The sequence below is a fragment of the Mixophyes fleayi genome, chromosome 2, assembly GCF_038048845.1.
Source record: "Mixophyes fleayi isolate aMixFle1 chromosome 2, aMixFle1.hap1, whole genome shotgun sequence".
In the NCBI taxonomy this organism is placed as follows: Eukaryota; Metazoa; Chordata; class Amphibia; order Anura; family Limnodynastidae; genus Mixophyes; species Mixophyes fleayi.
In genome coordinates this window covers 229,378,450-229,391,629 of record NC_134403.1, presented here as the reverse complement: position 1 = coordinate 229,391,629, position 13,180 = coordinate 229,378,450, and the positions used below count along the sequence as shown (strand labels likewise).

General features: G+C 42.9%; 1 protein-coding gene across 1 annotated transcript in view; it reads right to left on the bottom strand.

The window, feature by feature from the left end:
- Positions 1-13,180, bottom strand: part of HEATR6 (HEAT repeat containing 6) — a 113,588-nt gene that overhangs the window by 21,826 nt on the left and 78,582 nt on the right. The window contains exon 15 of the mRNA XM_075195575.1: positions 2,542-2,676. Within this exon, the coding sequence (XP_075051676.1) occupies positions 2,542-2,676 (135 nt within the window). The remainder of the gene's footprint in view (positions 1-2,541; positions 2,677-13,180) is intronic.

Genomic DNA, 13,180 nt, shown 5'->3' with positions numbered 1-13,180 from the left:
TTATTTGTATGGGGATGCAGGCGATTTAGCACACAGATTCTTCACTATACTGGAACTGAAGGCCGTGCAGTGTTTTAGGCAGCTGCCAAATATGATAGATATCAAACAAAAGAAAGGGTACAACTTCACACCGGAGCTCCAGGCGCAGCAGACCAAAGAAGATGGCCATACAAACCAGGAGTGACCCGACGGGAACCTGCCAGGTGAGTTACACTGTGGGTACCTTTAGGCTAGAACTGCAGGAGTCTCGCCATGGCGGGACTCTCTGCTGGAGGGCGTAAGAGAGGGGAGGGGGGGGGGGGAGCCGACGGGTCAAATCTCGGATGGGCGCAGGGGCAGGTTCAGCTGTGGGACACAGCCGCCGACAAAACCGGAGATGCAGTACACAGGTCGGGACTCAGATGGAGAGGTTGCCGGCCTGGAGATCTCACTCTGTGCACCGTCCCCACGAGTGGTTGAGCCGGGACAAGTAATGGGCACACGCCAGTCAGGCACACAGCCTGCAGTACCGGGTAGGCCTCAGGGCTCCTAGAGGGTCCGGATGATGTTTGCACGGCCCAAATGGGATCAGCAGGTGCCTCCAATGTTGACAAGTCGGGTAGACACGGGGCTGGCTCTTTTACTAGCGGGGAGAGCCCGAATATTTGCAGAATAGTCCCCCAAAGTCCCGGACCTGTAACGAAGCACGTCTGGCTAATATGGCTACCAGGCCACGCCCCCCCGGTAAATAGTTTGATGCACCACCAACACCAAATCCTGAATTCCCTGGTTCCTGGAATTGTCATTCCTGTCACCTAAATGTACAGAATCTGAATCCTCCCGTAATTCACTTTCCTCTCCAGATGAGTCAGAAAGTAACAAAGGATGAGAAAAGCGGGAACATTTGGTCCTAGGTGCCAAACGTGCCGAGGAGTCTAAGAAACTGTTCAAATGCTTTAGCAAAGTGGATGACCACGCAGGTTCAGGCTGAGACTTGAGATGGAGAAGGCTGGGCCTATGTTAAGTTGCCCCCCGAACCATCTGAAGTCCCGGAATTAACCACCTCCACAGAAGCAGCCGAAGCAGAGCCAGCATTTACACTAATCAAAGTGGAATTAGCTTCTGCCTGTCTATTGATAAGTTGGGTGAGCATAGAAACAGACTGCGCCAAAGAGGAAACCCACACCGGTACCTCCACGTTAGCGGAAGGACCAACCCTGGGTCTGCACAACCTGGTCTCCTGCTTCACAAGGTGCACAAACACCCCCTGGTCCAACTGTCCCACCGGCAGCTTCGCGGAACATTTAGAGCAGGAATAAAACTTAACACAGACACCCTTCCCCTTATCGGACATTGTAAATACAAATTTATCAATATGAATTTCTCAAATACCTCCTATTCACTCTATTTAAAAAAAAACAACAAAAAAAACACAAAAGAAATATAGTATAATGAAATAAACTCTGTTAGTGACACTCACAAAAATAATGACACTCACAAAAATAGTCTCAATTACAAGTTTACCCATCCCCAAAACATTAAAAAGGGGGATAACACTGTAATACCAGTCCTAACTACAGAGTCTGGTATAAATACCCTCAAAAACAGAGGACAGAATAAAAGCTCTTGAAACAGATAAAATAATGCCAATATATATCCCCTATGGGGAATTTAGCTGACACTTGAAGGAATTTGAGAGGAGAAGCCAGCAGCAGCAGAAATCTCTGAGGTGCCCCTGAAGTCCGATCTGTGATAAGAGAAAAAGGCTCGCACAACTTCCGCTTTGGAGCATACCACTGACAGCCGGAGAGTCTCACTTCACTCCCCGCTGTCCTATGGCTCACACACACACACACACACACACACACACAGGAAGAGTCTTCGCGAGCACATGCTGCCACACTATGTAGAACTCAGCATCGCTGCCCACTAGGGAATATGTCCCGCTCCTACCGCTTCTTCTCTGGCTCTGTGAGATCCAAGCCCCCCCCTCCACCTCAGCGGGGAACTTGGTATCTCCTAACATGTCGGGTCCTCGTAAGGAGTGCGGCACTCTCTGCCTGTGGCAGCGCCGGACCCATCGGAACAGTGCAGTCACTGCCCGCGATCCTTGTAGATTCTTTAACTTCTTTTCCTTTTTTTTTTTATAAAGAAAAAAACGGAACATTGCTCCATCGATGACCTATGAGGAAAAATGTAAAACATTTATCCCCACCTACACTCACAACAAAATAAAACTAAAAAATAATAAAAAATTAAACTGTGTTTAGTACTGCCAAGCAGTACTAAACACAGCCCAACTCCTTGGGCACTTAAACATAACCAAGGTCTACGGGGTAGCAGAGGGGACTAGTCAGCAGCAAGTTTAGTTATTAACTATTTAAATGCCAACTCCAAGCACCCTCAGACAACCCCATGGTAGCAGTGTCACCCAGAGTGGATGGAGAAATACCCAGTGTCGATTCTTTTGAAGAGTGGACAGACCAAGGATTAATGGACTCTACTAAACTGGTGTGCTACAGATAGATATATATATATATATATAGATGGACATTTGCTTACTGGTAATTTGGTGAAAGCCTCTGGCAAGACAGATGACAAAGCATCACAAGCACTTGTTTGCAGAGTAGGATGCTGCTCATTTTGTAGAGCTCCAGGCAAAGGACCACTGAGGATCATGTTCCAAAATGATGCCGCCTATATCACAAGAAAAATGTTGGACTTTAAAATGTTTACTAGTCACTGAAAAGACCTTTCCATCAAAAAAAAGTTTAAGCATATATTTTTATTCTTCAGAAATAAATTTAAGTCATTAATTTTTGCACATATTTAAACAATTTTTCTGTTCTTTGTCCAGAAAGAATGGTAGGTCGTTTCACATTAAAGAGAAAAGAGTGGTCTCCTCTCTCCTAATCAAACATCAGCTACTTCTACTGAATGCCACTTAAACATTGATTATCTCCTAATCTGTATCTGAAGTTACTGATTTTACTGATTTTACTTCCAGGGGAAAACAAATATATATAAATATTTGTTCTACGGTAAAATGTAAAAATCACTGCGGATCTCATTACCAATAGGCTATAGGTTTTTATATAAGGTAAGGAATTCAGAGAAAGATTCTAATATGCTAATTTCACAGTAAGGATGTAATATTTCATACTTCACGATTCATAGTTTTAGGGAAAGAAAACAAACATTCTAATATTTTTTACATTACAATTTTATTATGACTGTTTAGCACTCTTCTATTTAATTATGAGTTATCTGATAATTTGTCTGTAAATGAGAGAAAAGAGGATTTTTTACTCACCATAAAAACTGTTTCTCTGATTCCATTGGGGGACACTGCGATACCTTTGGTTATAGTAGACCGATCTGGAGTAACAGTACTTTAACATTCAAACATTTTTAATGGATAGCTCCTCCTCTACTATGTTCCTTTTGATGGGACTGAGCCATGCTGCCAAGTTACATCAAATCCACAGGGATTACATGGACTGTCTCCCCAGGACCAGTTCTTAAATTGTGTCCGGCGGACAGAGGGAGAATGTATTGTGGACACATGGGGATTAAGAAGAAGGGACAGCTGGAAGCCTTGACACGTAACAAAAGCTTGGAAGAGGTTAATATCAGGAGGAACTGTGGTTTATCCAAGATATGGAGGTAGGGAAAGATAAGTATTACCCACTGTTTTACACAGGACTGGCCCAGACATTGAGGCAGAGAAACAGCAGAGGAGCCACTGTGGAAGGCCAACTAATCTCGACTCACCACCAATGTTTAAGAAGGAGAGACCCAGGGGTTTGTCGGGGGTGTGTGTGTGGGGAGGGGTCGATTCCTGGACGGTGTGGGGGTGACTGGTGTAGGGTGTTTTCTCTACCAGCAGACCCAGTGATCATCACTGTCCTATACCTGGGAAAGCAGGCTGTTGCTCCATCTTGGGATCTATCACCTCCCCACATCATCGGAAGATACTCAACAGGTTCTGGGTAAATTGGTGTGCCCACAGGAGTGGCAAGACTGATACCCAGTGCCACACCACGCTGGCAGAGAACCGGGAATAGCAAATAACCAAGACTCCCTGGACCTTCTGTTGACAGACTCTTTTGCCCGTGGAACTTTTGCATGGTTAAGTTGATTGGGGAACCTTGCTGGGACTCCTATTGATACTGGTGAGCTGCTGAACTATTGTTTAAAGTGTTCAGTTTTAAATTCTGTTGTTCTACTACAAAAGAAGTAAAGATAGCACTGTATGTTTCGATCTCCTCCTTGCCTGTGTGATTTCTGACCCTAAAGGAGGTTGGGTAACATAGTGAACTTTGGTTCTAAAAACCTAGCATCCTCTTATTTTGTGGCAGACCGTGGGATCACACAGTCCTGACATTGGGTAGAGTGCATGGATTCGAACTCTGATACAGTCAGGCTCTGCAAGGACGACAGGCAACAAAGGGTTAGCACCAGTATCAATAGGGGAACTAATAGGTGATCCCACAGAAATGGCCACGGAGGCAGAGACGGGCATGCTCACTGGAGAGGAAAAAAAACTTATCAGAGGGCGAAAAAAACACGCCAAAGATTTCGCAGGGGGTAAGGAATCACCTATGAGGACTATGAAATCCGAAAGGTGCTGGTGGACGAAATTAATGGAGTGGGAGAGAGCCCGCCTAGAGTAGATGGTAAAGGAAGGGGGAGGAAGGAGGAATTCACTGACATCCCCTACAGGGGCAAACCCCAGCCACTACACCCAGATTGAATAACGCCACCCAAGCAGTACTACAGGATTGTCTGGAAGCACTAGGAAAGGAAAGGAGAGATTTCACAGGAAAGAGCAGGAATCCTCCAGGCGGTGCTGACGGTCTCAATCGGAGTGCCCAAAGTACCACAGGTGATGAGCCATGAAGAGACCCAGACACAGTTCTAATTGGGATAGGGTAGAGTAGGGTCCCATCCTTTCATGAAAGCGAGACTGAGATTGACACAATCCTGTTGGAGAGGCAGAAATTACTCCAGAGATCTGTGAACTACTGGTGGACCGAAAACCTGAGACAGTCGAGCTGGCTGATGATTATGTGGCCAGTCAACCAAGATGGAGAGCCCTTAGTGTAGTGTACCCAGTTATGTGCCACCAGGAGAAGGCCGACCGAGTCCAACAGAGTGTGTGCGGGAGGGGCACCCCTTTAACATAGGGAATTCCGGTGGGTCAAGTACAACCGGACTGGTGGGTAGGATATGTGTATGTGGATGTTTTAAAGGGGCTGCCCACAAAGGTGATATTGGCAAACGCCAATATCTTTACCGATTTCGTCCAAGTGGTGACCTGGAGACAAGAGTAGAAACCATCCAGTGACAGCCACTCATCCAAAATTAACCCAGGGACAACCCACCCCCCGATATCAAGAGCCAGTGACCAGTCAAACAGCACCCTAGGTGAGTAACCCTGATGTTTGAAATTCTGTACCAAAACTACACTTTGGGAAGGTGGATAGAGCAGAGTTCAGCAATGCCCAAGCTAAATTGAAAAGTACAGCTGACACTGAGGCAGAGGGAGTCACGGGCAAATGTTTTGGACAAAGGCTTGTTCTACAGGGTGGTCCTGCCCAAGGGAGATCAGGATCCAGGGAGGAGGTTAAGCAGTTGGTGGTATGCTGACCCTACTGGGCACAGCTATTAGCTTGTTCCATGATATTGCTGCCACTGTGGCATTTTGTAACTCACAAATCTCTGGCCCGCATACTAAGGAACTTTTTCTGGCCCCAAGTCTCCCAAGAAGTAAAACAAAATAAAGCCTCTTGTGACACATGTCAGAAGATAGGGAGAAGCCCTAGAAAAACTGCAGACCCTCCTATAATCCAAGAACCATTTGCCCGGATGGCTATAGATCTTGTAGGGCCGCCAGCGAATCACAGTCACACTTGAAAGATGTTTATCCTGACCATGGTGGCTTTAGCACCAGGTACCCCAGAGGCAGTGGCGCTGTTATCCATATCCACAGAACATGCAGCCCAGGCCCTAGTGGACATCTTTAGCCGAGTCGGATACCCACAGGAGGTAGTCACAGACCAGGGAACCCAGCTCCAAGTGGATCTTGTCCAGACCCTGTGGGAAAATATGGGTTAGTAGACCCCTACAGACCACTCCTTGCCACCCGTAATTCAATAAGACTGTTGAGAGGTTTAATGGCACCTTGAAGCATCTACTGAGGGACTAAGTGCAGTCTGAAGAGAAGAGATTTGGAAAAGGGTCTGCGGCATATGTTTGCATATCTGGAGGTGCCTCAGGAGTCCACTGGGTACTTCCAGATCGAATTGCTCTATGGCCAGAAAGTACATGGACCCTTAAGATCTAGTAATGGAAAGCTGGGAAGGGACATTTCAGACCCAAGAACAGCTGGTATATATGAAGATATGTGCAGGAAATGTGAGGTGGGATCAGGAAGGTGATGCATTTGGTGCAGGTGTATTTAAAAGTGGACCAGACCCCCTGCGATGGAGGTGGGAGGAGGATTTGGGGAGACTTAGTGACAAGGCATGGGATATGGTGTTGTGTAGCCCGAAAGAGGTCACTGCATCAGTCAGATTTCGCCAGGTCCAGTTTTTTCTGTTACACAGAGCGTATCTCACCCCTCTTCGGCTTTCTAAGTTTAGTGGGGGTCAGAGGGTGTTGTGTCCCAAGTGTAAGAGTGAAAAAGGAGATTTTTGGCATATACTCTGGGAATGTCCGCTGGTTTCATCCTTTTGGGGAAAGGTGGAGGATTGTATTAAAAGACTGGAGGTGGGAGTGGTGGGCCTTGACTCCAAAACTCTCTATATTCGGTTTGGGCTTAAACAAAAAAACCCGTAGACTTATTAGACTGCTTATCAACACATTACTTATGTTGGCAAAGGTGGTGATAGCTAGAAAATGGATGGCACCTGAAGGCCCGACTTTGAGTAGCTGGATCGACCTTGTTAACGATACAGTCGGCCATGAAAGGTTCATGTACACCAGCAGGAAACTAGTGGATAAGTATGAAAGAATATGGTATAGGTGGAGGATATCCCCATATGTTACAGAAGGGTTGAGGAAGGTGGAGCTCTCCTAATGAATGCTCGGGGCAGACATCCAGCCGCCTATTGTTGAGTCATTAAGGTCAACGATTATATTCTGTATTATCAAAACTGTAATATTATTTCATTGCATCTTGAAATGGTGGGAGGTGTACATACCTTGGCTTGTATATCTGAATGTCAATGTTTTTTCTTTTGTGATACTATTATGTATGGTTACTTGATAATACCTGTAACACGGTGTGGGTTATAATTGGGGATTAAGTCCAATGTTATGGGCTTTTTTGTTGTTTAAAATGTTATAAAATAAAAAAAGGAAAATGCAATAAAATTTTACCTGATTTAAAAAAAAGTGGACCAGACCTGACAAAAACAATGGTACAACGTCCATGGCCAAGATAGGGAGTTGTCAGCAGGAAAAAAGGTCATGGTACTCCTCCCAGTTCATAAGAGTAAGTTGCAGGCAACTTGGGATGGTGCATACATGGTGATGAGACAGTCAGGCATTTGGGTTTATGAATGTATCTTCAGACTTTGGAGCAGACTAGAGAAGATGTAATGATGTTAAGGATTTGATGACCTGTAATCTTCCTATTTTACAAACCTTGGTATTGACCATTTTTACGTCCAATCCTATCTGGCACGAATATCCGTATAGTTATCAATGATGGCGAGCTTCGACCCAAGAGCGTATTTAAACAAATCTTGTGAAAGACGGAAATGAAGACTGATTCCATATTCTGGGGGGGGGGGGGGGGGGAGAGAGATATATAGGTAGCCAATCAAGGGATAACAGGTGGTTTCAAGACTTGAATAAACTCAAGACATTATTGTTGTTAGGGTCAAAATTATCTCAAACATTCCCTTACCCCATGAGGACTACGACCTAAAGTTTTTCCCTCATAGCAACAACAGATTTGAAAACCGAGTGAAAGAGTGCACTATTGAAGTGCTCCAGGGAATTAATCCAGATAATATTAAAACATGATACACTAATGTTGAATGAGTATTCCAAAGAAATTGAACATCTGAGTACTAAATTAAAAGAATCTGAAACCAACGAATCCTTCCTCATCCGTATGAGAAAAATAAAAAGGAATTGGAACAATTTGAGAAAATTATTAGAGAGAGGAAGGAATCTAAATTTGCACGGGACAAGAGAGAAAATACAGGTGGGACCATTTTTAGATGGAACAGTTAGAAAGCTATTCGGAGGAGGGAAGAGAAAGATTTGTCCACAAGTTATGACTCTTCAGAATTTGAGACCTCTGACCATGAATTAGACAATAAAAGATATGGTAAAAACAGGGGCAGATATAGCCCCAATGATGCTTTAATAGGCAATACTATGAGACCACAAGAGGAGAGGGTGGGGGATCCAGGACGAAAGCAACCAGTAGGGGTAGGAAGAAGGTTGCGAGATCGGAATCAATGGGGGTTGAAAAATACTCGCAACCTGGAGAAACGAAAGGAGAGGAATAAATCATGTATCCTTACAGATCATCAACCTGCCTGATAAATCACACTAGGGCCAACATATTAGTCTACTATCCCGCGGACTATCCTTCTCCCCTACTGCCCATTTTGACAGATTTAAATGGGAGAAAGACCTATACATCGTTACAAGGAACCTTAAACTATCTAAAATCTTCAAAGATGAGAATCGAAAGAATGTGAGGAGAGAGGAAGGGGAAGGGGGAGATCCACCCCGGACCACTCCAGAAGTCAAAAGTACCTATGGTGATCTGGAAGCTCTTAATAATTTAGAACGGCTTCTTTTGGAACAATCAGATCAGGAACGATCCTCTAACTCCTCTATAGATAGTGTCAACTGCCAATCCAGGATTATATGTAAGAGAAAATTTAAGATTTTTCCAACTGAACACGCAAGTCCTCAAATTGAGGTATTTGAGAAAATGGTATCTAAGGAATTGGACAATCTAAGGATTAAATGCAGGAGAATATGTGCTGATAATGTTACAAAAAGGAAAAGGAAAGCGCTGAAAGAAATAGAAAATTGGGGGGACGTAATTATTAGGCGCTCTGATAAAGGAGGGAACGTTGTCATTTAGCCAGCTGATAAGTATAGAAAGGAGATGAAAAGCAAGTTGAATGATAGTAGACATAATAAACTGCTCTTTTCAAATCCACTAACTGAATTTAAGGTGAAATATGATAAGTTGACGAAGCGTATAAGGCTGGCGCTATAAACAAAACCGAATGGGCTTTCTTACAAGTGGATAATCCAAAGATTCCAAATATATTTACTACCAAAATTTCACAAAAATAGGAATATACCACCTGACAGACCGATTTTATCTAGTATAGAAAGCTTGACAGAACAAGCCAGCATCTTTGTTGATACTCGCCTTAGAAAATTTGTTTTTACCTTGCCCTCATACATCAAAGATACCTCAAATTTTCTAAAATTAGTGGATAGTCTCATCTTGGAAAGGAATGTATGGTTGATCACAGTAGAAATTGAATCACTATACACAAGTATAGGCCACCAAGCTGGTATCGATGCCGTAAAATTCTTTATTCAAACCGAACGTGATTAAGAATTTAGCACCTTCTTGATAGAACTGTTGGAATTTATCTTAAAAAAATAAATAAATGATTTTGTCTTCACAGACCGATTTTACTTGCAGATTTGGGGCACAGCTAGCAATAATAGGGATGGTCACCTCAAAACAGACCTCTTTAGAAAGATCACCGCAACAACAGTGTCCTACATAGAAGTAGATTCCACTTCCCCCCAGTTGTCCATAATATTCCTAAGGGGTAGCTTCTTAGGATCAAACGGAACTGGTGGAAAGGGGGTAAAGCAAAAGATCGGATAAAAGAGCCCTCAATGATGCACAAAGGAGATTTTTGTGAAGAGTGGAGGGAAATTCAGTCTATCATCCAAAGAAATTGGCCGATTCTGTTATCAAACGAGGGATTGAAGAACACTCTAAGAGATAGAGTTCAATTCAGAAGGAGACATGGTTGGTTAGCAGCCATTACATTGATAAGAAATCAGAAGACAAAATGAAAGGATCATATCGCTGAGGGTGTTGTAAAGCTTGTGACCATATTGAAAAGAGGTTAGAAATTACAGAGAAATATTTAACAAAGCATCATATCAAGAGATACATAAATTGTAATACCAGTGGGGTCATATATATCTTGAGATGCCCATGCAGCAAAATCTATGTAGGCAAGACTAATAGAAATTTGAAATTGAGAATTCTCGAACACTATGGATCAATTAGGAATGCTCAACATGATCGGAAATGTCTCAAACAATTGCCACCAGTAGCCAAACACATGCTCCTAAAACATGATAGCAACTCTAGAGGTTTGAGATGCTATGGAATAGAGAGAATAAAGTTGGGGATCAGAGGAGGGGATATTGAGAAAACTTTTTTACAATGTGAAAGTAAATGGATTTTCCTTTTGAATTCTCACTCTCCTCAAGGACTCAATGAGAATAACAATTATGTGAGCTTCCTGAAGTAAGGAGCATGAAAAAATATCCACTTATGTGCTTGATATCTATGAGACATACTAGTACTGTATTCTAATACACAGTGGATTTTTCAAAGCCTCTTTATAGCATGAGAGGAATGCTGAAAACAGATTATATCCTAATACTGATGTCCTTTGAATGAGCATTTACATCCAAATATGTCTATTTGAAATAAAAAATATATATATATATTTTTTTTGGTGTCACAATTTAAAAACAAACAAATACATAATAGGAATTTAATAACATATGGCAATATGAATAATATTATGAGTAATGAACAATATGGAATAATTAATGCTGTATCCCCTCATAACTCTTTCATATTATAAATTTGACATATGGGTAGCTGTGTCCCCCGGAAATGTTGGCAGTGTACATAGTATTAATGTTTCTTCTTCCATTCAACGATCACTTATCTCATTTGCATACTCTATGGTAATGAAGACACCTATTAGATATGTTCTCTGCTCATGTGACGCAGAGATTGGATACTTATGACCTATAATCTGTTACAATAACTATGGAGCTCGATACATAGAGTAAGGAACTAAGCTTATCTCTATTACTATTTGTCGATTGAAATGTCAATCAAACCAGCAACAAGGCGATTGGGCGTATCATGTATATAAACCATTAAGGACCTGGAATTGGGTTACTCCCTTCCGAGTTAGGTGAAACGTAAGTTGGGAAAGGACCTAATTTTTGACATCACTGAACCCCACAATGGCATTTAGCATCGGCTCTTGATGCCGCGGAAACAAGTCCTAGATTGCAGTCAGCGTGATACACACACGAATTACTAACTGACTTGGGAATATGCGTGTGCGATTGTGGGATTAAGAGTGTCAACATAATGGATATGTTTACAGGCAGTGCCAATAAATATATGAGACAAAATTCCGCATATTAGCCTGCTCTTGACTCGTACGTAAGGAACTAAGTGCATTCAGGGGTGTGTAGTTAATAAGGGTGCAGGGATATAGGTGGTAATACACTAGTAAACCATGAAACTATTGTTCAGCACCAAATGTTTGCATACAGATATATTATCTGTGTACAGAGACTAACACCCGAGTATACATTAACTGATTCCTTGATGGAGAGTCGAGTCTATTTACATATGTGACCACCCCCAATATTACCTAACTTTGGACATTGTTTTAATATTTTGAGGGAGCAAATGAGTGATCCAGTACTTCAAATCATTATTAGAACACCCAGTATCAACTAATTACCTGTTGAAATATTATGTGTACAGCATTAAAACACATAGTGGATATGAAAGTTATTGTTGCAAGGATCCTGCTCTAATATTACCCGACCACGCCACTGAATGGTTTCTTTATTAATTTTTAATATACATTACATGCACACATTATTTTTAACCAATATTTCACCTTTGTGTCTGAAATCAAACAATTTTAATAAAGTTTTCAATAAAATGAAGTTTTAATATAATTTTCCTGGGGACTGGAGTGCCTCTCCTGTTTCTTTCACTTACTCTTTTTCTAGTCTGTTGTCCACCCATGGAAAAGCTGCGATAGCAGTGACCATCGGGGAACAGTTAAAGGAAGGACAGAAACAAAAGAAGAGAAATATGTTGGAGGGACAAACGGCTCACTTCACGGACAAGCTCCGCTATACCCGGCTGGCCAATCACCATGAAGACATAGGGGGAGACAAAAAAAATATCAGTTGAGCGAGTGGCATATAGTATGAACTGCGCAGTGGTGGCCTGAGTCAGGACCGAGATTTAGGAGATGTTAGCCTTAGGGGTGACTGGAGTCTAAAAGCCCCTGGGTAGCAGGTGTAGTGCTGGTTCCCAAAGGAGGAAGGGACAACCCGCTTTCTGCCTAGATTATACGAAGCTAAATGAGGTGACCCCCACAAATGCTTACCCCATGGCTCGCATACAAGAATTAGTGGACCAGTTGGGCTCTGCCAGGTTTGTGCCCACGTTAGATCTGTGCAAAGGGTATTGGTAAATACTCCTCAGCGAAAAGGCTCAGGAGAGATCGGCTTTCGTCAACCCACTGGGCCTGTTTGAATGGAAAACCATGCCCTTTGGGATGAAAAATGCCCTGCCCTATGTCAGAGGATGGTTGATAATGCCCTAGCTGGGTGTCAGGACTTTGCTCAGGCCTACCTAGTTCACATAGCAATTTGTAGCCAAAAGTGGGAGGAGCAAATCGTACAAGTAGCAGAAGTCCTGAAAAGAATCAGACAGGCAGGAATGTCCTTACACCCTGACCTACTTTGCATGGGGATGGTGGAAGTACAAAATCTGGAAACAGAGTTGGATGGGACCAGCCAATTTTGAAGCCACGGCTCAGTGGCCCTGACCCACCAACCAAAGGCAGATGCGAGCATTCCTATAACTGAAAATTTGTGCCTCAGTATAGTACCATCACCAAACTCTTAACTGACTTAACTAGTAAGAAGTACAGTAAGCAGATTTAGTGGACCAAGCTTAGAAGCCCTAACAACTTTAAAAACAGCGTTGACCCAGTCCTAGCTGCCCCACAGTTTAGAAGAAGGTTTCTGGTGCAGACTGAAGACTCAAGGTGCTGTCCTCAGTCAAGGTGGGGGATGATGGGCAAGAAGATCCAGTTATATACCTGTCACAAGAACTGGA